Source organism: Mesoplodon densirostris, chromosome 4, assembly GCF_025265405.1.
Source record: "Mesoplodon densirostris isolate mMesDen1 chromosome 4, mMesDen1 primary haplotype, whole genome shotgun sequence".
NCBI classification, from domain to species: domain Eukaryota; kingdom Metazoa; phylum Chordata; class Mammalia; order Artiodactyla; family Ziphiidae; genus Mesoplodon; species Mesoplodon densirostris.
The window spans coordinates 86,058,368-86,083,494 of record NC_082664.1 but is presented as its reverse complement, the minus strand read 5'-3'; the positions used below and the strand labels follow the sequence as shown (position 1 = coordinate 86,083,494).

The following is a 25,127-nucleotide window of genomic DNA, read 5'->3' as shown; positions in this document are numbered from 1 at the left end:
TATGTGGAAATGCAAAAGGCTAAGACCAGCCAAGGTGATACTGAAGAAAAATAAAATGACAGGACTTTCCTCTCCAGATATTAAAATTTATCTTGAAGCTATAGTAATTAAGACAGTGTTTTATTGGCTTGGCTATAAACAAATAGGTCAGTGGAACAAAATAAAGAACCCATACATATATGGATTCTTCATTTATGACAGAGGTATCACATGTCATTTCTCAGTAGGGAAAGAATGGCCTTTTCAATAAGTGATGCTCAGACGATTGGGTATGCACTTATGGAAAAAAAAAACAAATTTCTACCTCACATCATATGTAGAACCAGCTTCAGGTTTATTAAAGATCTGACTGTGAATAGAAAAATTATGAGTTTTAGAAGATAAAATAAAGGACTATCTTCATGACTGGGTTTGGGAAAGATTGATATACTTGTGAAAACAATTTGGCTTTATCTAGTAAAGCTTAAGATTCACATATCTTTTGACTTAGAAACTTCTCTCTTTAGAATGTGCCCTACACTCTAGGGCCTAGAGAAACATTTGCATCAGAAACAACTAGAATGTCTATCACTGAATTGTACACTTATGGTTAAAATGATCAATAATATGTATTTTACCACAATAAAAACTATTGCACACCAAAAAAGTTAATTGAAAAAAGTAATTCAATAGAAGGATAGGCTTTTTAAAAAAAATTTATTTATTTTTGGCTGCTTCGGTTCTTCGCTGCAGTGCGCGGCTTTCTCTAGTTGTGGCGAGTGGGGTCTACTTTCGTTGCGGTGCACAGGCTTCTCATTGCAGTGGCTTCTCTTGTTGCGGAGCACGGGCTCTAGGGTGCCCGGGCTTCAGTAGTTGTGGCACGCGGGCTCTAGAGCGCAGGCTCAGTAGTTGTGGTGCATGGGCTTAGTTGCTCCGTGGCATGTGGGATCTTCCTGGACCAGGGCTCAAACCCGTGTCCCCTGCATTGGCAGGCGTATTCTTAACCACTGCGCCACCAGGGAAGCCTGAAAAATAGGCTTTTAAAAAATGTGCTGAAGCAATTCTACGGGCATAGGAAAAAAATGAACCTCAATCTAAACGTTTTACAAAAATTAATTCAAAATGGATAAAAGATTTAAATGTAAAGCATAAAGCTATAAAACTTTTAGAAGTACATGGAGGAGAAAATCTTCAGGCACTAGGACTAAGTGAATAGTTCTTAGATATGCCACCAAAAACAGAATCCATAAAAGAAAAATCGTTAGTTGGATTTCACCAAAATTTTAAGTTTGTTCTGCAAAAGACCCTGTTAAGAGGTTGAAAAGACAAGCTCTAGACTGGGAAAAAAACATTTGCAACCCCCATATCTGACAAGGGAGTTGTATCTATAATACATAAAGAATTTTCAAAACTCAGCAGTAAAAAAAAAAACAAATAAAAAAACAATCCAATTTGTTTAGACTGTCAGAAAACGGGCAGAAGACATGAACAGACATTTAATCAAAGAAGACATACAGATGTCAAATAAACACACAAAAAGATGTTAGCCATTAGGGAAATGCAAATTTAAACCACAATCATATTATTATACCTCTGTTGGAATGGCGAATGTAAAAATTGTGCTAATAATACTAAATGCTGATGAAGTTATAGAGAAACTGGATCTCTCATGCATTGTTGGTGGGAATGTAAAATGGTGTACCCACTCTGAAAAATAGTATGGTACTTTCTTATAAAACTAAATATACACTTGTCTTATGACCCAGCAAACTCTTGGGCATTTATCCCAAGGCAATAAAAATGTATGATGATACAAAATATGTTCATGAATATTCATAGCAGCTTCATTTATTATAGCCAAAAACTGGAAACAGCCCAGTATTTTTCAATGGGGGAATGATTAGAAAAACTATGATATATCCTTACAGTGGGAATAACCCTCTACAATAGCAAGGAACAGACTATTTATACACATGGCAACTTGGGTGGATCTCAAGGGCATTATGCTGAGTGAAAAAAAGCCAGTATCAAAAAGTCACATACCTGGGCCTCCCTGGTGGCGCAGTGGTTGAGAGTCCGCCTGCCGATGCAGGGGATACGGGTTCGTGCCCCGATCTGGGAGGATCCCATATGCCGCGGAGCGGCTGGGCCCGTGAGCCATGGCCGCTGGGCCTGCGCATCCGGAGCCTGTGCTCCGCAACGGGAGAGGCCACAACAGTGAGAGGCCCGCATACCGCAAAAAGAAAAAAAAAAAAAAAAAAAAAAAAAGTCACATACCTTATAATTCCATTTATATAACATTCTAAAATTGATAAAATTATAGAGATGGAAAACAGGTTAGTGGTTGCCAGAGATAAGGATGCAGGTGTGGCTATGACTATAAAGTGGAAGCAAAAGGGAGTCATAACTCTGTGGTGATGAATCAGTTCTGTATCTTGATTGTGGTGGTTGTTACACAAATCTATACATGGAACAAAATTGCATAAAACTATACACACACACACAAATGAGTTGCATATAAAAACTAGTGGAACTGAATAAGGTCTGTATTTACCTCATATAAGTGGAATCATACAATATTTATCCTTTTGTGTCTAGCTTATTTCACTAAGCATAATATTTTCAAGGTCCATTCTTATTGTATCAAAATTGTATTCCTTTTTATGGCTGAATAATATTCCATTGTATGTATATACCACATTTTGTTTACCCATTCATCTGTTGATATACACTTGAATTGTTTCCACCTTTTGGCTAATGCGAATTCTGCTGCTATGAACATTAATGTACAAATATCTTTCTGAGTTCCTACTTTTGGTTCCTTCGGATATACACCTAGGATTGGAATTGCTTAGTTATTTGGTAGTTCTATGTTTAAACTTTTCAGAAACTGATAAATTGTTTTCCATAGTGGCTGCATCATTTTACATTCATAGTGGCTGCATTATTTTACAGCAGTCACAATGTTCCAAATTCTCCACATCCTATCCAACACTTATTTTCAATTTTTAAAAACTTATATAACCCATCCTAGTAAGTTTAAGGTAGTATCTCAATGTGGTTTGAATTTTCATTTCCCTAATGACTAATGATGTCAAGCATCTTTTTCATGTACTTTTTGGCCATTTGTAGATCTTTAGAGAAATGTCTATTCAAGTCCTTTGTCCATTTAAAAAATAGAGTTATCTATTTACTGTTAGGTTGTAAGAATTCTTTACATATTGTGGATACTTGATCCTTCTCAGATATATGATTCATAATTATCTTTTCTCATTCTTTAGATTGTCTTTTCACCTTCCAACATTATGCTAAAGAAACCAGTCATAAAATATCACATATTGGGCCTTCCTGGTGGCGCAGTGGTTGAGAGTCTGCCTGCCGATGCAGGGGACACGGGTTCGTGCCCCGGCCCGGGAAGATCCCACATGCCGCGGAGCGGCTGGGCCCATGAGCCATGGCTGCTGAGCCTGCGTGTCCGGAGCCTGTGCTCCACAACGGGAGAGGCCACAACAGTGAGAGGCCCGCGTACCGCAAAAAAAAAAAAAAATCACATATTATATGCTTCCATTAATATGAAAGGTCTAGAATAGGCAAAGTCATAGTAATAAAAAGTAGATTATTACAATGACCTAGAGGGGTGGGATAGGGAGGATGAAAGGGAGGCTTAAGAGGGAGGGGATATGAAAACGTGTATGCATATGGCTGATTCACTTTGTTGTACAACAGAAACTAACACAGTATTGTGAAGCAATTATACTCCAATAAAGAGCTATTTTTTAAAAAAAGTAGATTACTAGTTGCTTTAGGGGTAAGGTGGGTCGGGGTGATGTGAAAATAGGGGGCAATACCTAAAGGCTATGGGTTTTGCTTTTTGTTTTGCACGCAGGAACCCAGCATTTATACATGTGGGGCTGAAGGGGTTCACTCACTCCAGTGGTGGCCAAAGTGTGGGGCCCTGCACAGGTAGTGCCAATTCATGGCGTCCTCAGCCCTGGCTCTGTGCGACTGGAAGAACACTGCCTCCTTGTGGCCGCACTTTTGGCAGCGGTAGTGCTCGGTTCCCGGCAGTTATTTTGCTTACGTAGATGATGCCCCGTTTTTCTTCTTCGCCTGGTAATCACAATTCTAGCATGCGCAGAGAAGAATGCGGTTCTCTTTGTCCCCCTTGGGTAAAACATGTTACACTCCTGGCAGAATATAATAACCATGAAGCCTGGTTCCTAGGTCCTGTCTGTTTCCATAGCAACACCTATGGATTTAAAAAAAAATTGTGGTAAAATACACAAAAATTGGGCCTCCCTGGTGGCGCAGTGGTTGAGAGTCCGCCTGCCGATGCAGGGGACACGGGTTCGTGCCCCGATCCCGGAGGATCCCACATGCCGCGGAGCGGCTGGGCCCGCGAGCCATGGCCGCGGGGCCTGTGTGTCCGGAGCCTGTGCTCCGCAACGGGAGAGGCCACAGCAGTGAGAGGCCCGCGTACAGCAAAAAAAAAAAAAAAAAAAAAAAAAAAAAATACACAAAAATTGACATCTTAACCAATTTTAAGTGTACATTTCAGTAGTGTTAAGTACATCCACATTGTTGTGCAATCTCTAGAACTACTTTTCATCCTACAAAAGTGAAACTCTATACATATTAAACAAGAATTCCTCATTCCCCGCCCCCTTCCACTGTGTCTATGAATTTGACCACACTCAGCATCTCATGTAAGTGGAATCATGCAGTATTATCTTTTTGTGACTGGCTCATTTCACTTTGCATAATATCCTCAAGATTCATATATGTTGTAGCATGTGTCAGAATTTTTTTTCCTTCTTAAGGCTAAATAATATTCCATTTTATGTATATAACATTTAATTTATCCATTCATCAAATGATAGACACTGAAATTGCCTATCAGTGAATATGCTATGAACGTTAGTGTACAAATATCTGTTATAGTTCCTGCTTTCACATCTTTTGGGTATATACCCAGAAGTAGAATTGCTACATCGCATGGTTAATTCTTTTAATTTTTGAGTAACTACCGTGCTGTTTTCCATAGCAGCTGCATCATTTTACATTCCCATCAATTCAACAGTGCACAAGGGTTCCGACTTTTCTGCATCCTTGCCAACACTTGTTATCTTGTCTTTTTCCCTTTTTGGGGCTGCACTGCGTGGGCGTACAGCATCTTAGTTCCCCGACCAGGGATCGAACTGGTGCCCCTTGCAGTGGGGACTCCACTAAGTGGAGTCTTAACCCCTGGACCACCAGGGAAGTCCCCATCTTCGTCTTGATTACAGTCATTGTAGTAGATATGAGTGGTATCTCATTTTGGTTTCAATTTGCATTTCTCTAATACAAATAATGCGCATCTTTTCATGTGCTTGTTGGCCATTTGTGTATCATCTTTGGAGAAATGTCTATTCAAGTCCTTTGCCTATTTTTAAATTGGGTGATACGGGTTTTTTTGTTTCTGTTATTGAAGTTCTTTGAGTATTCTGGATATTAAGCCCTTATCAGATACATTATTTGCAAATATTTTCTCCCATTCTATACATTACCTTTCCACTCTGTTGATTATGTCCCTTGATGCACAAGTTTTAAATTTTGATAGTTCTATTTATCTATTTTTTTTTGTTGCCTGCGCTTTTGGTGTCGTATCTAAGAAATCATTTCCAAATCCAATGTTTTGAAGCTTTTCCCCTGTTTTCTTCCAACTTTTAGTTTTAGCTCTTACATTTATATCTTTGATCCACTATGAGTTAATTTTTGCATATGGTGTAAGAGTCCAACTTCATTCTTTTGTATGTAGATATCCAATTTTCCCCAGTACCATTTGTTGAAAAGTGGGGTGGGGGGGTTTGAGGTGATGAAAATGTTCTAAAATTGTGATGGTTGCACGTATCTGTGAATATACTAAAAACCATTCATTTGGGCACTTTAAATGATGAGTCAGGGACTTCACCAGTGGCGCAGTGGTTAAGAGTCCGCCTGCCAATACAGGGGACATGGGTTCGAGCCCTGGTCCAGGAAGATCCCACATGCTGTAGAGCAACTAAGCCTGTGCACCACAACTACTGAGCCTGCGCTCTAGAACCTGCGTGCCACAACTACTGAAGCCTGAGTGCCTAGAGCCTGTGCTCCGCAACAAGATAAGTCACAGCAACGAGAAGCCTGCACACTGCAACGAAGAGTAGCTCCTGCTCGCCGCCACTAGAGAAAGCCCACACACAGCAACGAAGACTCAACGTAGCCAAAAATAAAAATAAATTAAAAAAAATGATGAATCATATGTAAATTATATTTCAAAAAAGTTGTTTTGAGAAAAGGAAAGTAAAAAAACTCCAACAACCCAGATTGCTGGTCCCCTCCCTCAGCGTTTCTAATTCAGCAGCTTTGGGGTGAGGCTGCTGCTGCTGATCTAGGGACTATACTTTGAGAACCACTGCGTTAACTCATAAGAAGTGATAGTTTCCTAAGGAACTTCAAAATAGCTTTCTTTTACTGTCCTTTAGAGACATAAGTATAACTATGGTTTGTACCTGGTTCTTTCATTAAGGTCCTGACATACTTTTATCTGAGTTTTCAAATAGGTGGGTGTTCCTAAATGGAGCTTTCTTTGGCATATTATCAAAGATGTATTGGATACATGGTTAAAAAAAAAAAACTTCATAAAGAGACACTGCTTTTAAAATATTTCATATAATAAGTTTATTTTAATAGCACAAAAACTAATCTGCTTCCAATCAGTAGAGGAAAAACTTCCAAAGAATTTTATAAAAATAACCAATACTTTGAACAAATACAAAAGCAAAAAACTAGGTAAATATTACAATTATGTACTCCAAGCCCAAGAAAGCAGAGACCATCATTACAAGCCAAATCATTCTGGGAACTGGTCATTCCAGGTTACCAAAATGCACAAGCAAAACTTCTATTTTTTAGCTTTACAGAAAAGAAATAACTCCAGTTAGAAAATTAAGTTTCATGAGAAATAGACCATATTGGTGACTTTAAAAGTTTTTCAAGGAATTCACAGAAATAGGGAACATCTACATCTTGATTTCTATGGCAAATGAGTTTTATGTTGACTTTTGAAGCTTAAAAGACCAGTTGCTCTTTTGACAAAGTAGCTCCGAAGTAAAAGCCAATCAAAAGAGCAGATAACGTCTGTGGGACCCATAGGTCTTTAACCCCATCCTAAAGTATAAAGCAAAATATTAAGACAAACTAGTTTAAAAATTCAAATATATTTTAATTTAGGCTTCAATATAAGAGAAACAAAAATTATCATGATTAGGATTTGACTAAAGATTGGGTGAAGTTTTTTCATATTTGTCTATCTTACAGATAATACTGATCATTCAATGTCAATGACGTGCTTATTTTTGTGTATGAGAAACGTATGGCTTCAGAATCCAATACTTATATTAAGTTCATTACTATTGCCAAAACTTGACAAACCTGTATTTTGGGTGTGATATTGTTTGAAGCTGGTTATTAAATAAAAGGAGACTGAGAATCTTGCTGTAAAGCATCCTTCAGAAAGATAGAAACTGCCCAGGCAGAAGGGTGTCTATACATCTTTTTGTATTTCTATATACATCTCCTTACTACCTCACAAACACAAGAACAATATTAATGTATTTACATATATGTATTGGACGAAAGATGAATTAACTTTCCCTACAAAATTATATTTTTTAGGAAAATACTAATAGACACTATTTAAAAGAAGGCAACGTCTTCGAGAAAAGATGGCAACCATTCCAATAGCTGAGTGCTATTGCTTTCTCTTAATAACATCTCTGGAATGGAGCAAAAGGAGGATGAGTGGTTGGTAGATAGACATGACTACCCCAGAAATACCTGGTAGGCAGAAGCCAGCAACTAAAAATCACAGCCCTATATATGGAAAATGGCTAATGTTTTTGTCGGTGGTGACACCTCTTCTTATACTTAAAAGTTACTCCTTAGGGCTTGTACTAAAGCGGAGAGCACAACTTTAGTTAGGAGAAATTTTCCTTAAGTGTTCTACTACTTAAACCTTTGGTAGAAAGGTGAGTAAGTTGACAGCAGGCTATTTGAGGCCTTTCATTATTCCTGACTGTAGAAATTTAAAAACCATACAAATTAACTATAACATCATCCGAAGAAATTTTAGGCTTCTATGACCTAAAGATGAAGATTAAACAGCAATGGAGACTCTGACATAATATTGTTATTTAGTGTACTGTGCTTGATTTGTTACAACTGTAGTCCATGGGTCTACTGGTAGAAATGGCAGTCAGTCCTGAAGCAGATCTTGGTAAATTTGCTTGACTACATTCTTTAGGTAGTTGTCTTCCAGTGGCACTTTAGATAGGATGGCAGCAATTTCATTTTGGCTGGAAAGAACAAAAGGTTACTTAATTTTTCTGGAAACTTGTCTTAATTTCAGTGGAATTCATATTTTTGAGTACTGTTTCTGAGCCTTCTAGGAAGCACAAATAGGTATTTCTGGAAATAACTAGATTGCCCAGTTTAAACTGAGATTCCAAAAATAAGGCCTAAGGACCAATTCTTTATATAATTGTGAGGTATCTTGTCTTAGCTGCTTTCTCTGGCTATAAATATCTGTTGGTGTTTGCTGATGGATTTGAGGTGGGCATATTCTAAACTCTTGTCACTTTATAATCTGTCAGCAGTGTGTCCAAAAAGTCACAAAATATACAGTAGAAATGAAATATTTTTAGGTCTGTTTCCACAGACTAATTGAGAAAAGCCACTATGACTGCACCATAAAAGTTGTTCAAATATGATCTGGGCTAAGCTTATGCAGGATTTTTATCCTTCTTGATTCCTGTTTAGGTAGGGGTATTCAAAAAGTGGAGCAAGTATAAAAAAATAGACCAGCTGTCTCCAGCATCCACTGGAGATAGCAATGAAGGTCGCTGACTTTAAAAGAACAAATTCTTCAAAATGAAGTCAGATAGAGGTGACATTTGGCTTTCACTATGGTCTATCCATTTTCTGACCACTTTGAGAGATCTTTCAAAAGATATAACAAAGGTAAAAAAGTAGGTGGGGGCCCTTTCCTGCTGGCCTTTTACTCACCCAATGTTTCCAAGGTGATTTTGAATAGAGAAAGGTAATGGGACAGATGGGTAATGGGCTGAGAGAGACAAAGTTATCTCAAACTTTGCAAATGCTGCTGAGCTGCAGAATAAAAGCCTCAATCTGTAAAAGACAAGATCCTCAATTAAAAATACAAAACAAAAATAGAGTGAAACACAAATACATTTTCCTTTTATACTGGCATGAGAAACTTTGGTACACATCATTTCTTGTCCTTATCAAACAAACAGAGTAAAACAACTGCAACAAAGTATGATTATGGCTGTATTTTCATTAGTCATGAAACTCAATAAAATAAATTGTCTTAATAAGTTTTCAACTAATTACTTACTGTTGTAGATTGAGTTGTTGTCCCCTAAAAATTCATGTGTTGAAGCCCTAATCCCCAGTATATCAGAATATGAACTAATTTGTAAATAGTCATTGCAGATTTAATTAATTAAGATGAGGTCCTCCTGGAGTAGGGTGGGGACCCTTAATCCAAAATGACTGGTGTCCTAATCAAGAGGGAACATTTGGACACAGACATACACACAGGAAAAATGTCATGTGAAAATGAAAGGAGCTATTGGGATTATATATTTACAACCAAGGAATGCCAAAAGACTGCCAGCAAATCACCAGAAGTTAGGAGGGAAGCATGGAAAAGATTCTCTTTCACAGCCATCAGAAGGAACTGACCCTGCTGACACCTCAATCTTAGACTTTCAGCCTCCAGAGCTGTGAGACAATACATTTCTGTTGTTTGTAGTACTTTGTTATGGCAGCCCTAGGGAACTAACACACTTACTCAGTATTATTCACAGCTATGTTCATTAGGTTATAATTTGGTCCCCATCGCTTTAAAAACTCAATCTCCTCTCCAAGAAGTTTGCAATGGCTCACTACCAGTGAGATTTCTTGAAGCATCTGGGAAAAATAGGAAAAAAAAAAAATGAAGAGTATGAAAACATTTCAGTGTTTAGTGGCTCTTTTATAAAGAACCCCCCAAAGTTAAACAATTTAATATATTTATCATTTCAGGATACACTATTACATATATAAAATTTCAGTTCTGCTGTTTGGGACAGTTAACATAATTTTCCTTTAAATACTTCAATGGGAATTTACCTTGGGTACCTGATGCTGTGTTGTACATTTCTTCTTCCAGGACTGCTGTTGCTCAATGTACTGGAAAATAAGGTTATGAACTAAAAGGGAGGAAGGAGGAGCTTTATCCTCTGAGGAAGGGGAAAAAAAATCAAAAGCAGGGTATTACTTATTATTCATATGTTTTATATATATATATATATATATAAATACAAGCTAGAAATATTAACTAGAAATACCTTCAAACTACTAGGTGTCTAAGTATCTTCTCCATTTTATTTTCAAACACATAAATCAACATATATAGTGAACATAAGACATTCTGATATAAACTCAAGACTTTATCACACATAGAATAGAACTTAGTTAAAAGTATAGGCTTAGGGCTTCCCTGGTGGCGCAGTGGTTGAGAGTCCGCCTGCCGATGCAGGGGAAGAGGGTTCGTGCCCCGGTCTGGGAGGATCCCATATGCCGCGGAGCGGCTGGGCCCGTGAGCCATGGCCGCTGGGCCTGTGCGTCCGGAGCCTGTGCTCCGCAACGGGAGAGGCCACAGCCGTGAGAGGCCCACATACCGAAAAAAAAAAAAAAAAAAAAAAAAAAAAGTATAGGCTTAAATGTAACATAACCCTGAGTTTACATTCTGGCTTTCCTTACTAGCTGAGTGATCCTAAACACAATACTTACTTCTTTTGAGCTGTAGTTCCGTAACTGTAAAATGGGGAGTAGTGTTGATGTAAGTAGTACACATGCCTGATACAGAGTAAGTACTCATAATGGTAATTTGTAAATTATGGAAATAGCTATTATTAACCATTGTTCAAGATCTAGTAATAACTTTTAAAAAAAATTTCTTTTAAAACCCACCCAATATTTGGAACAATACCCAAGCAGTTTTAGGTCTAATACACATTTCTAAGAACAAATTATTATTATTGTTGTTGTTTATATTTAATTTAGTATGTAAAAGAGTTCTCAAGGAGCAATATACACTTGTAAATTTCCAACAAAGTCTTGTTGGTTTAAATGTTTTGAACTTACCATCTAACAGAGATTGAAAATTCAGGTCAACAATCTTCCTACAAGCCTTGTCCAGGAAATGGAGACCAACTAGGAAAAACCAACAGAAGGATAATATTTCTTTTTATTATCTGATTCAAAGCCACATATAACTCAGTACTTTAGAATCCTCCTCTTTCTGGGTAGCAAGGTTTTTTTCATAGGCAGCTGAAGGTTTATCCTTGAATCATATTATTCTCTGTGTATGCAAAGTTTCCCCTGAGAATGCTGAACTATATTAACTGGGCAGGCCTTTAAATGACATTTAAGGTGTGGAACATTTTTGTAATTTTTCAGGGCCTCCTCCTTTGATCCCTAACTTCTGTGTGAATATAATATTATTTTCAGGAACCATATAAAGAAAATGACTATGACCTCCCCAGACCTACTATCTTTGTACTAATACAGTGAAAATCATGTATGCTTTCAGCATTATAGTAATGAATTTTAGGTAGCCAGGAGAGCTGATTGCTCTTCCAGACACCAGAGTTATCTCCTGTATCTCAAATTCTGATTCTTTTCACTTTGTTGATTATTTTCTATGTATTAGGCACCGTGGATATGATAGTGAGACAAACAGACGTGATCAATCTATGCTCTAAAGAAGCTTACAAGTCAGGGGGACACACAGATAATTGTACTAATAAACATACCAAGAACTACAAACTATAATAAGCTCAATTAAGAAAACTGCAGGAAGCAATGAGAACACATACCAGGAGGGCAAGTAGTGGAGGGAATGAGTAAAGGAGAGTCAGGGAAAACTTTCCTGAGAAAGTGATAATTTAGCTGAGCTCTTAAGGACTATTAGTAGACATTTATTTAGTGATGAGGAGGTGCTATGGCCTGAAATTCATAGGCTGAAATCCTAAGGCCCAGTGTGATAGTATTAGGAGATGGGACCTTTGGGAGTTGCTTAGATCATGAGGGTGGAGCCCTCAGGAATGGGATTAGTGCTCTTACAACAGAGACCCTGGAGAGCTAACTAGGCCTTCAGTCATGTGAGGATACAATGAAAAGTCTGCAACCTGGAAGAGGGCCCTTGCCTGACTCTGCTGGCATCCTTATCTTGGACTTGCAGCCTCCAGTAGTTGTTTATAAGCTACTCAGTTTATGGTATTTTTAAAATGGCAGCCCAGAAGGACTAAGACAGGGGAAAGAGTGTCTAGGCATAAGAAACATCAGTATGAATGTCCTGAGGTAGGATGGAATATGACTGAGCATGAAAGACCATGATCTTTTAAGGAAATGAAAGAAATCCATTGTGGCCGACGTGCAGAGAACGGTGTAAAATGAGGCAGGAAAAGGAGGAAAAATTCAATTCATGCAGGGCCTGACAGGCTATATTAGTATTTTGATCATTAGTCTAAGAGTAGGAGGTGCATGATAAACTTTTAAACAATCACTATTGTTACAGGAAGGAGAAAGAATTGGAGAGGAAAAGGAAAAGATCCAGAAAGACCAGCTATAGTGTTATTGTAGTCATTTAGATTAGAAATGACTATTGATAGAAGAGACACAAAAAAGTAGATGAATATTAAATTAAAATCAATAAGTCTTATTCATGACTTAGATATGCCTGGTGAAGAAGAAAGAGGTATAGGGACTTCCCTGGTGGTGCAGTGGTTAAGAATCCGCCTGCCAATGCAGGGGACAAGGGTTCGAGCCCTGGTCTGGGAAGATCCCGGAGCATGCCGCAGAGCAACTAAGCCCATGCGCCACAACTACTGAGCCTGCGCTCTAAAGCCCGCAAGCCACAGCTACTGAGCCTGCGTGCCACAACTACTAAAGCCCACGCGCCTAGAGCCCGTGCTCCGCAACAAGAGAAGCCACCGCATGCGATAAGAAGCCCGTGCACCACAACGAAGAGTAGCTCCCACTCTCTGCAACTGGAGAAAGCCCGTGTGCAGCAACGAAGACCCAACGCAGCCAAAAATAAATAAATAAAAATAAAGAAAGAGGTATAGAGTGATTCCTGTTTTAATTTTGAACCTGAACAGAAGTTGATGGTATTCACTTAGAAAAAGAACTTTTTTTGGGGGGGCCGCACCATGTGGCTTGCGGGATCTTAGTTCCTCAACCTGGGATTGAACCCGGGGCCATAGCAGTGAAAGCTCCGAGTCCTAACCACTGGACTGCCAGGGAATTCCCAGGAACTTTTAAGGAGAATTGGGCTTGGAGGCTGGGAGATTATAAAGATCCTAAGTTTCAATTTGGCCATGATCACCCAGGGTTGGCCATGCTGAAGCTATCTGTTTCAAGAGAAAAGACCTAAAGATACTGACAGGAGATGTTAACAAAATAGCTAGGACTCTGTCAAATTACCATATAGTGATGTCTACCTACTTTGATAAACCTACCAATACACACAGAATTTCCAATTAGCTTTTTAGGTTAACTTATATACAAAAAAACAACCAGTCAAGAATCATCAGCCATTAGAGTAAATTCTCTATCACAAAAGACAGATGGAAAAAAGGAAGTCAGAGTAAACAGATGTGAATATCATGTTGATCCATTATTTTGGATAGGCAAAATTTCTATCTAATGTAATTCGACAAAGGGCAACTTTCACTAGCTGAATTTTTATTTTATTTTTTATTTAATAAAATAAAATTCTATTATCACTAATTAAAGTGATTGCCTCTTTTAATTAAGATTTTCAGCAGTGCTTTTATTATGTCAATAGTTATTACTGTATTAAAATAGAGATATGAATCTTTAGTAAGTTTAGCCATACATTTATGTGCAGGGGAATTATCTTATTCTTGCTACTCACCTACTGGCTCTCCAAAGGTGATGGTGAGTTCTACTGTGTCATAAAGAAAGGTGAATATAGCTTGATCATCACTCCACTCAATGACATCCCATTCAGACAAGCTGAAGAGAGAATAAACAAGACAAATAAAACACTTTTTGAGATAAAAGAAGAGAGTTAACTTCTTATACCACCTGAATAGTAAGTACCATCAGCAGCTGCTGGAGTTTTCTACTGGCTTGGGAGACAATCATTATTTTAATTCCAATATTGTGAATATACAAACTTATGCTTTTGAAAGAAATAAGAATGGACTCAATCTTGAGTTGTATATCAGAGAAAAACCAAGTCTAGGCAATATAAAATATTAAATATTTTAAAATTATAATTCCATAGCTCTTCCACCTTGTATACTTTCAGCTTAGTGTTGAGTATATAACTCTTTTTTTTGAGAATGCATTGTATTATAGGTTAAAAACAGTGATACACATTACAAACACATATCAACTGCACTAGTGGATTTAGACAACCATGAAGGTACAGGATAAAACACAAATTAATGCCACCTACTTTTCCTTACCTCAAATGATCCAGTAGCTCTTCAGTTCTATTTGTTTGTTTTAGCACGAAGTCTATTTGAGCAAGGGTCTGCTTTTTCTGTACCTCCAGCTCTAAGAGATTTCTGCAAATCAAACCAGGTATTTAGAGAAAGATAAGGCCACTGCTAGAGAATTCAGACTTCATTAAAAGTTTATGACAAAAAGTCATGTGCTAAATGGCTCCCCAGTGAGGTGTATGACATCTATTTTGCATTTCTTAGTTGTTTTTTTTTTTTAATAAGCATTAAACTAGAAGTTTGGGTCTAATTAGGAAAGGCCTAAATCAATGGCTCTCAAATTGGGATCCATGAAGATATTCTTAGGGGTTCCCATGTTCTTTAAGATTATTATTAAAATTTACATTTTCATTTTGATGTTAAAAATGTAAGCATAATGTAGACCGTAAGAATGCCCACCTTAAAATGGGGCATTCTTATGACATAATTTCAGTGCCTGCGTTTGGTTTTGTTTAATTTATTAGAGCTAAATAGAACTTATAATTTGTCATTTTGCTAGCATCAATTTTTTAGCCAAATATTGATATTACCACCTGTCAAATTTACATTTTCAACTGGAATTTTTTTGGTTTTGCCATGACTTGTATTTGATTTCTTTTAGTCTTATAGTTAAATAAGATCCAGAGTATAAGAAAAACATGGGCTTCCCTGGTGGTGCAGTGGTTGAGAGTCCACCTGCCAATGCAGGGGACACAGGTTCATGCCCCGGTCCAGGAGGATCCCACATGCCGCAGAGTGGCTAGGCCCGTGGGCCATGGCTGCTGAGCCTGCGCGTCCGGAGGCTAGATTTTCTTTAATAGGATCCTAATATTTTACAAGCTTGAGAACTACTGCCTTGGATTAATGCTCTGTAAACAATAAATGCTTAGAAAATACTATTGACTAAGATGGCCTCCAAGGTCAAGTTCAAAGTACAGCAGAAGCTCTGACTCAGCCTTAGTCAATACTCATGCCCTCAATCTTGTCAGTTTCTGGAGGTAGGAAGTCACTTAGCCATGTGAAGTTTAGCATGTTTTCTAACACTCAAACAGAAGACTAACCTTTGAAGCTTTTCTTCTTCAGTTTTCAGCTGTTCCAGTTCTTTGAAAAGAAAAACAAATCTATCAGAATGTATACATTAAAATATTGGTATAAAAATCATCTGTTTTATTGAAAAGTCCATCTCACTAATCTTACTAAATAAATAAATAAACTCAGAACAGAGGATTTTTTCCCCCCATTTATCTCCTTAATTAATTCAGTTACCTTTCTCTGCAGACTTCATTTCAGAATCCCACTCTTCCACAGGATTGTCTTTCTGTTCATCCTCCAAATTCTTAGTTTCTAAAGTAGACAACATGCATTAGAATAACTCAGTCAAAAATAAACAACCAGAAATGAAAAGAATAGATGGTCCCCAAATGAAGTGTTAAGAATATTTCACATTCATCTTTCCCCACCATTCCTTGCCAAAAAAGCACTGAGCTATAATAATAATTTCATACAAAGACTTGCTTCTGGTGGCAGACAAGTGAACTTTGAGCCATATGGCAATGATCTCCAATAGCAGCTTCTTAGGGGACACTCTGAGATGGAAACTGTTTATATATAATTTGCATATATTAAAGTTATTGTTAGGAAACCCCATGGACTAATCAGGAACAGATACACATACACAAATTTACATTTTAAAATTTAATTTGTTTCTGAAACCTTGGAAACATCCTTAAAAGCCTTCTCTCTCCCCACATCCAAACCCAAGTTTAGATTTTTACCTCAAAAATATTTTCTGAATCCACTTTTATCCTTTGCCACCACCAGGTTCCCTTAATATAAGCTATTGTCCTTTCTTAACCATATCAGTCCAATAACTACTTAACTTCTTATAATTAATTACTCTTGATCTATTCAAATCCCGTATCTACACTGCAGCCAGTGCTTAACACCCTTCAAATGGCTATTCACTGTTCTTAGAAAAACTCAAAACTCCTTAAGAGGCCCTCCTTGGCCTGGCCCCTAAAACTGACATCTCCAGCTTCATCTCAGACTGTGTTCCCTTTTGCTCTTTCTATTCTAGCCACATTGGCCTTATTTCAGACCCTTGTACTTGGTATATTCTTTCCCATAGAAGGGCTTCTACCTGTGCTATTCATATTGAATAGTCGGCTCTCCCCTCCCTTCTCACTTTAACTCCTGCTTATTCTTCAGATCTTGACTTAAATGCCACTTCCTCAGAGGGAAGCCTCTCCTGACCTGACTAGGTCAGATTTCTGTTTCAGGAACTTATAGCACCATGGAACCACTCTTCCATAGCAGTTACCATAAAACTATTTAATTCTTATAACTTTTTCTCAGTATTGTAATAGCAACTTGTCAAATCCAAGCATATTTGAATGTGATCTCCCATGATTTGCAATTGAAATAGTATTGTGGTTCTGTATATTATGTTAAAAAATTAAAGCACGGAAACCTTTCTTTGTATATAAATGTTTGAATTAAAAGAAAGTAATGGGGGACTTCCCCAGTGGTCCAGTGGTTAAGAATCTGCCTTCCAATGCAGAGGACATGGGTTTGATCCCTGGTCAGGGAACCAAGATCCCACATGCCACAGGGCAACTAAGCCTGCACGCCACAACTAGAGAGAAGCTCACACGTCACAACGAAAGACCCTGCATGCTGCAACGAAGATCCTGTGTGCCGCAACTAAGACCCGACACAGCCAAATAAATAAATAAATATTAAAAAAAGAGAAAGTAACGGAAGTATTGATAAACAAACAAACAAAAAGAAAGCTCCACGAGGGCATAAAGTTTTGTTTTTAATCACCATAGTATTCTTAGCACCGAGCACTATACAAGGCACGTAACAGGTACTCAGTAATTTGCTCAAGGAATAATGAAGAAAGAAATAGGGAGCCATTCAGTGGTACCTAGAAAGAGTGTGGTTGTTGGTATTTTTAAAGATAAGAGAGAGGTGAACATATCCAGTGGAGGAGGCAGAGAGGTTGAATATACAATAGATAAGGGAAAATCAGTGCTATAAGATTCCTGAGAAGACAAGAGGGGCTGCAATTCAAAGTTTAGGTGGAAACACTGATCTTAGGGAAAAGGAAGGATGAAAGAATTGATATAGATATATAAAAGTTCGGTTTGTTTGGTAGCAGAAAGTTTAGAAGTTCTGGCCCTAATGGCTTCTTTTTTTTTTTTCATGAAGTAAAAAAGCAAGATAATGAACAAAGGGGTGGTACAGTTTAAGACTAGGAAATTCATATACTTATCGATTCAATGCAGAAAACATGTACTAGGCACTTATTCTGTGCAAAGCATAGTGCTAAGAACTTTGAAGGATATTAAGAAAAATAAAAGCTGATCTTTGCCCCTATGGAGCTTCCAATTTACTTAGGAAAATAAACTATACAAAAGTAACCATAATTACAAGTAGATATGATAGGTAATATAAGAGGTACTAACAAAGTAGCCATGGTAGCTCAAGGAAGACAGAGAACATGTCCTTTGGTAAAAATAGAGGGAGAATGCATTAGGCAAAGACAAAGTGGCAGGACTGCACAGAAATGACAAAATTTGGTTGGAATTTAGGATGTGTAAGGGAATAATAGTAAAACCATATAAGAAAGGAATATCTGAAAATGATTGTAGAGATTGTTAAATGTCAAGCTCAGGAGTTTGGACTTTATTTTGTAATAAATGGAAAGGCAGAAAAGTTTTCAGAGAAGTAACATAATGAAAACTGTCTTTCATAATCATTAATCTGGCAGCAATGTGCAGGTTGGACAGGAAAGAGATAGAATGAAATTAAGAGTGTAGAAAGATTAGTTAGAAGACTTGAAATAGCACATGTCAGAATTAATGACAGCCTTAATGTGAATGGGAAAGAACACAGGGGATACTGAAGAAGCAGATATGACAGGACTTGATAAGAGAGACTAAAAGACAATAAAATTTTGAGCCTTTTACAATTTATGAGAATGGTGATGCCATTAAGAGATGAGAAAGAGAACTTGTTTATAGAGATAACAAGTTTTCAGATTTTATCTTGGAAAGGGAAGACAATAAATTCCATTTTTTCACATGTTTAAGGTGCTTAAGGACACTTTTGCCAAGAGGTTCAGCAAGAAGCTGGAAACATTAAGTCTGGAACTCAAGAGCAAGAGGCTAAAGATGCCCTCACCCAAAATGATTATAAGCCACTTAAAGGCAAAAATCTGTGTATATCTTTTTTCTGATGCTAAGCACAGTATCTGGCACGTAGCAGGTGCTCAACAAATGCTTGATGAATTTCACTGAATTTGGGAATTATTCATATAACATAATTGTTAAGGCAGATGAAAGCATTAGCGGAAAGAATACAGAAATGAGTAGATGATAAAATCTAAATGCTTACACAAGGGGTTAGAGAAGGGACAACAGAGGAGCTAAAAGGAACAGCTAGGAGAAAAGAATAGGGTCAGGGTAGTGCAGTATCATAGAGTTCAGGGAGAAGAAAGTTTCAGGAAGAAAAGAATCAGGAAGAAAAGAATAATCAGCAGTGTCAAATGATGAAAGACAACTAGATGGCTAAGGACTGAGAGCTACCAAGTTTGATGATTATGGGAAATTTTGTGATCTTTGAGAAAGTAGTTTCAAGATAATACTAACAAGTTGGGATCATGAGAGATCCAACTGAAAGGATAGATAATTTTCAAACAGAGGTAAGTTCATTTATTAAAACAACAACACCACAATATCACGGTCTAGGTTATGAAGAGCTTCCCAAAGAGACTTATTATCTTGGGCATTTCTTGTTGATTGTGTTATGAATGACAGTAAAGGAGCTTTAATTTGCTCTAATTTAATGGCTCAAGCTGCTAATACAAGGCTTCAGCATAGTGCTACCAGCAGTATGTACTGTAGGGAAGCATTTAGATACAATTAAATTTTCTTTTGGAAAAGTATTCAAGATACTTTACCTATTTCCACCTCAGTGAGACAGTTATCAATCTTCTGAAGTATGTTGTCCATCTCATCTATCCTTGTCTGAAGCTTCTCCCTCTCCTTCTAAACACACAATATCATAGACTGTCAAGTTAAAACTCCAAACAAAACATTATAACATTATAAATGGTTCAAACTGCTGTGTCTAATTCATGAATAGGCAAATCTTAAAACAAAGATCAAAACTTCAAGTCTGGTCTTAAAAAATTTTTTTAAAGCATACATAACAGATTAATATAAGTTCATATTTTGTACTTTATTTTAGCATTTCCATGTAATATAAGATGTTAATATATATTACTTAAAAGGAGTTCATGAAAAATGTTCTATGGTCAAATAAATTTGGGAAACACTGGTCAAATAGAATTATAGCATTTTTTTCTTTTTAGACTAAAATATATATATATATATATATTTCTGACCTTAGACTTTAATATGCTAGTTATTATATTTCTCCAAAAGAGGGACACTGCATGTAACATTTCCCAGACTTATTTGTCAATGGAAAGTTTTTTTATGCAAGACCTTTCTTAAAGGATGATCATTTTGGGAAATGCTACTTTAAACACATGCACACACAAACACAGCTGAGTACGGACTATGAGGAAGATAATACTACAGCACAGTCCTTAGCAATGGAAGATCAGAATCCTGTACTGTTTTATTTCAGTATGTATAATGAATAACAAATTTGAGATGACACATAGGCACATATTAGTAAATATATTCTAGAATTACTCAAGATGCCAGGATTTACTACTTTCAATAAATTGAACCCCACCTCTTATGAACAATTTTAAGTTTTTGCCCAGCTCTCATTCACATGTCTCCTAAGGAACATGCTTCATATTCCATAACCACTATAAAGTAATTTTAATAGATCTTTCTAAGCTCTTAACTGTCTCAAATTACCTGAGCCGACTGTACCAGCTTGCTGTACAGGGACACTTTTCCTTGGTGAGTGAAGACTTTAGTCATCTTGGTAAAACGCGATTTTATTTTGTTCAGGTAAATTCCAAAGGCCTTCAGCTGTAAGGGAAAGTCAAAGATTACACTGCACTCAAACAAATGAGTTAGAGAAGGCAAATGGTCTGGGAAGGCTGGTTCAGCTGCTACCTGCTAAGCTTTGCCCATCCTAGACTCTGATTCCTAAGGCTTCTTCTCATTTGCAAATTTAATACCATTTAATAGTTTAAGTCCAGAACCAAAGATTTCAATTTTGATTCCTACTTTTAATTCACTTATATTACAAATTAGAAAATGACCGGCTCTTAGTTAATAAAATTCTTTAATTAGAGCAAATATAAAACAAGTTGCTTATTATTTAATCAATTAAAGTAAATCTCTTCCCCATCTTAATCTAAGTGAAAAGCAAACAAGGAGGGAACTCTAAATAAATATCAAATATATTTCATATATTAAATTGATCACTTAAGGTTTGAAAAGATTATATATTAATAATCATTCATGTATAATAAAATCTTGTTTACATATTATATCTGAGAAGTAAATTTTAAAGAACTCATCACTAATTATCAAGTAACAGTTACTGATTTCACAATAAACATTTTTCAAAATGTCTATACTGATTCCCATTCAGAAAATGAGACAAAAGTACCTCCTCATCAGAGTAGTGTCTCACTTTTTCCCATAGGTTCCTATTTACATCAGTGAACAATTTATCTTGGTTCAGTGCAGAAAGCTTTAATCTAAAATATAGAAAAGTTAATTAGCACGGAGTTCAGAAGTCAGCTAGAATGAATCAGCTCAGATCTACAGGCATACTTAATTTTTCCTAGTTTTTTTCTACATAAAGAGGGAAATTCACTCAGGAACAGCCGGCCAGCCTGATTATTTCAACACTTGGAGAACAGTTCAAGAATTAATGATTCAAAAAAACTTCCCTCCCAAATAAATAGAATTCTCATCTCAATGCATCAACTTGCTCCAAAATGAAAATACGTTGCTTATAGAGAATCCTTAAGGCTTGTGAATGCATTATTGTTGTGAAGTTGTAGCTATTATTTTTTTTGTAATAAATTTATTTATTTTTGGCTGTGTTGGGTCTTTGTTGCTGTGCACGGGCTTTCTCTAGTTGCGGTGAGCGGGGGCTACTCTTCATTGCGGTGCGCAGGCTTCTTACTGTCATGGCTTCTCTTGTGGCGGAGCACGGGCTCTAGGTACGCAGGCTTCAGTAGTTGTGGCACGTGGGCTTCCATAGTTGTGCCACACAGGCTTAGTTGCTCTGCAACATGTGGGATCTTCCCGGGCCTGGGCTCGAACCCGTGTCCTTTGCATTGGCAGGCAGATTCTTAACCACCGTGCCACCAGGGAAGCCCCGTAGCTATTATTTTAAGTAAAGGTTTCCAATTCAGTTTGGTCTTATCTCACCTTTATAGAATACCATTAATAAAAGCAGCAAAGTTATATATTAGTTTCTTGTTAATAAGTAGAGGAAATACATTTTTATCAGAGTTAGAAGATAATATATACAGGCACATAGGTGCAAAATCAAACAGTAGAGCACATCTAAACAGACTTTTCATTGTATACAAGATCTACCTATTTCATTCAAAACAAAGCATTCTCAGACAAATCCTGAGACACCCAACTCTTTTAAACAACATGAAAATAAGAAACTTGTTCAGTGATGAACCCCAGGACTTAGTACAGTGCCTGGCACATAGTAGGTGCTCAACACACATATTTCTTGAATGAACAAGCCAAAAATCAGGCAAATCTGCAGTACTATAACTTTTTTTTTTTTTTTTTTTTTTTGCGGTACACGGGCCTCTCACTGCTGTGGCCTCTCCTGTTGCAGAGCACAGGCTCCGGACGCGCAGGCTCAGCGGCCATGGCTCACGGGCCCGACCGCTCCGTGGCATGTGGGATCTTCCCGGACCGGGGCACGAACCCACGTCCCCTGCATCGGCAGGCGGACTCTCAACCACTGCGCCACCAGGGAAGCCCTGCAGTACTATAATTTAACAGCATCTTAAACTCCTAGTTTTAAAACTACATAATTCCCTTTAATTATTTTTACTTATTGAGGTAACTGGTTTATAACATTATATAAATTTTATGTGTAAATTATATTTTGACATCTATATACACTACAGTGTGCTCACCACCAAAAACTACATGATTCTTAAAATATTATTTCATTTCTTTTCTATTTGTTAGGTTGGTTCAAATTTAGTTTGACAGTTCTAGATAAGTATGATATAAACATTGTCTTGAGTTGCAAGTCTTGATTTACCTGTGAAAATCTAGATATACCTAATTTGTAAATTAGTCTGCAGCATCTACTTATACCAAACCACTGACTATAGTCTGAGTAAAACCTTGTTCTTTTTTTTTTTTTTTTTTTTTTTTTTTTTATTTTTTGCGTTATGCGGGCCTCTCACTGTTGTGGCCTCCCCCGTTGCGGAGCACAGGCTCCGGACGCGCAGGCTCAGCGGCCATGGCTCACGGGCCCAGCCGCTCCGCGGCATATGGGATCCTCCCAGACCGGGGCACGAACCCGTATCCCCTGCATCGGCAGGCGGACTCTCAACCACTTGCGCCACCAGGGAGGCCCAAAACCTTGTTCTTTTATAAATGCAAATCAAGGGCAAATGTGATAGAATTATAAACCCAAAGTCAATCTTGATTTTAGGCACTATATATAAATCTCTTAAGGGTATTATCTTCTTTTAAAGATGTTCTTTTGCAATTTATGATATCATAATCTAATAATGATTGCTTATTAAGGACCTACTCTTTGCTAAGAATGGCATGCAACCTTTTTATTTACACTATTTCTACTGCTCATTTCTACCTACTAAGTAGGTATTATTATCCTCAATTGATGGATGTGGAAATGAAGGTTAAATGACTTACCTAAGGTTACACAGCTACTGTTGTAGCCAGGATTGAACTTCCATCTGTCTGACTACAAAGCTGAAACTCTTTCCCATATACCATATCACACTGCCAATTAATGCTATCAACTTTTCCAATGCCGGTGTTATTCTAATCAAAACCTTGCCACACAGATTATTTACCCATCCAACAAAACACACACACAAAATGAAAACTTTCATACTCTTCAATCTTCTGGCGAAGAGCTTCACAATCTTCTTTATAAATCTGTATCTTGGGTCGGTAAACATATTGACTTAACATCAGGTCTTCTGGAGTAGGTGATGTGTTTATAGTAAACTGGAAAAAAAAAAAATCAGTCCCTCAAAACTGGTATTTTGAGAACCAAACCATGTTCAAGAACTGTTTCAAGTCTCAGAGTGCCTATTTTAAAATGTTCTACAAAGAAAAATTTGAAAACTCTGTTAAATTCATATACCTAGTAAGCTACTAGTTGGAATCTGAAATAAAGTCTCTGATCTCAAAGTCAATTTCTAACAGATGTTTAGAGAAACTGTAGATGTTCCACTCATAGGACTGAAAGTGATTTGAAAATGATTATGCATTATTTGTCAATTATACCTCAATAAAATTGAGGAGAAAGGAAAATGGCTATGCATTGTTTTAAAAACTATCAATACCTGAAAATTCAAACTTACCAAAAACCTCTCCCTTAAAAGAAAGAAAAAAGATGCCAGTTTCCAAGATTATGCTTTTCTATTTTTATTCTCTAGCCCTGCTCCTTACTTGTATCCCAGGTTGAACTCAAACTTTTCTGATATACATAAAATAAAGCAGTAAAAATTTAGTTATTTTTAAAATGTCTTAAGTGTCTTTTGGACATTTTTTAAATGTCTTACAGCTCTAATCCAATGACTTTCCGATGTCCATAATGCAGTATTGGAAAAACCAAGTCGGCTCATTACATATAAAAACCAAACCAAACAAAATGCCACAACTGTACATTATTTATAGGCAGTGTGGCACAGAATAAGTCATTTTATCACTCTAAGCTTTGGTCTCCTCATCTATAAAATGGGCACAATATTGACCAACCTCTTAAGATTAAAATAAAGGTCTTTAAAAAAGGTACCAAAGGACTTCCCTGGTGGTCCAGTGGTTAAGAATCCACTTCCCAATGCAGGGGACGTGGGTTCGAGCCCTGGTCCGGGAATATCCCACATGCCATGGAGCAACTAAGCCCATGTGCCACAGCTACTGAGCCTGTGCTCTAGAGCCCTCGAGCCACAACTACCGAGCTCACATGCCACAACTACTGAAGCCCGTGCACCTAGAGCCCGTGCTCCACAACAAGCCACCGCAATGAGAAGCCCGTGCACTGCAACGAAGAGTAGCCCCTGCTTGCCGCAACTGGAGAAAGCCCGCATGCAGCAACAAAGACCCAACGCATCCAAAACTAAAAATAAATAAATATTTTTTAAAAAATGGTACCAAAGCTCAGGGCCTGCTGAAGTAATCTAACAAATGTTAGTTTCCTCTCATTCTCCCCTTTCAGTTGACAAATTAAAAGGAAATAACAAATGAGATTTTAATCTCACTTCTCTATCTGTAACAAGCTTTCTAACAGATGTGCTCAGAAAGTGTAAAAATGTGCTAAAAGCAATTATAACTGATGTTGACTCTCTTTCTTAAA

At 37.3% G+C, this 25,127-nt stretch overlaps 1 protein-coding gene and 1 pseudogene across 1 annotated transcript in view; both read right to left on the bottom strand.

Annotated features, from left to right (window-relative positions):
• Window positions 1–3,900: 3,900 nt before the first annotated feature.
• LOC132489382 (DNA-directed RNA polymerase II subunit RPB9-like) lies at window positions 3,901–4,220 on the bottom strand (annotated as a pseudogene).
• Window positions 4,221–6,693: 2,473 nt separating this feature from the next.
• The window catches only part of KNL1 (kinetochore scaffold 1), a 64,248-nt gene continuing 45,814 nt past the window's right edge, over window positions 6,694–25,127 (bottom strand). Inside the window, 14 exon segments of the mRNA XM_060096617.1 lie at window positions 6,694–8,256; window positions 8,258–8,351; window positions 9,061–9,183; window positions 9,872–9,990; window positions 10,192–10,301; window positions 11,209–11,277; window positions 14,006–14,106; window positions 14,565–14,666; window positions 15,641–15,680; window positions 15,846–15,923; window positions 19,546–19,633; window positions 20,483–20,599; window positions 21,189–21,279; window positions 23,658–23,773. Of these exon segments, the coding sequence (XP_059952600.1) occupies window positions 8,233–8,256; window positions 8,258–8,351; window positions 9,061–9,183; window positions 9,872–9,990; window positions 10,192–10,301; window positions 11,209–11,277; window positions 14,006–14,106; window positions 14,565–14,666; window positions 15,641–15,680; window positions 15,846–15,923; window positions 19,546–19,633; window positions 20,483–20,599; window positions 21,189–21,279; window positions 23,658–23,773 (1,272 nt within the window). The 3' untranslated portion in view covers window positions 6,694–8,232.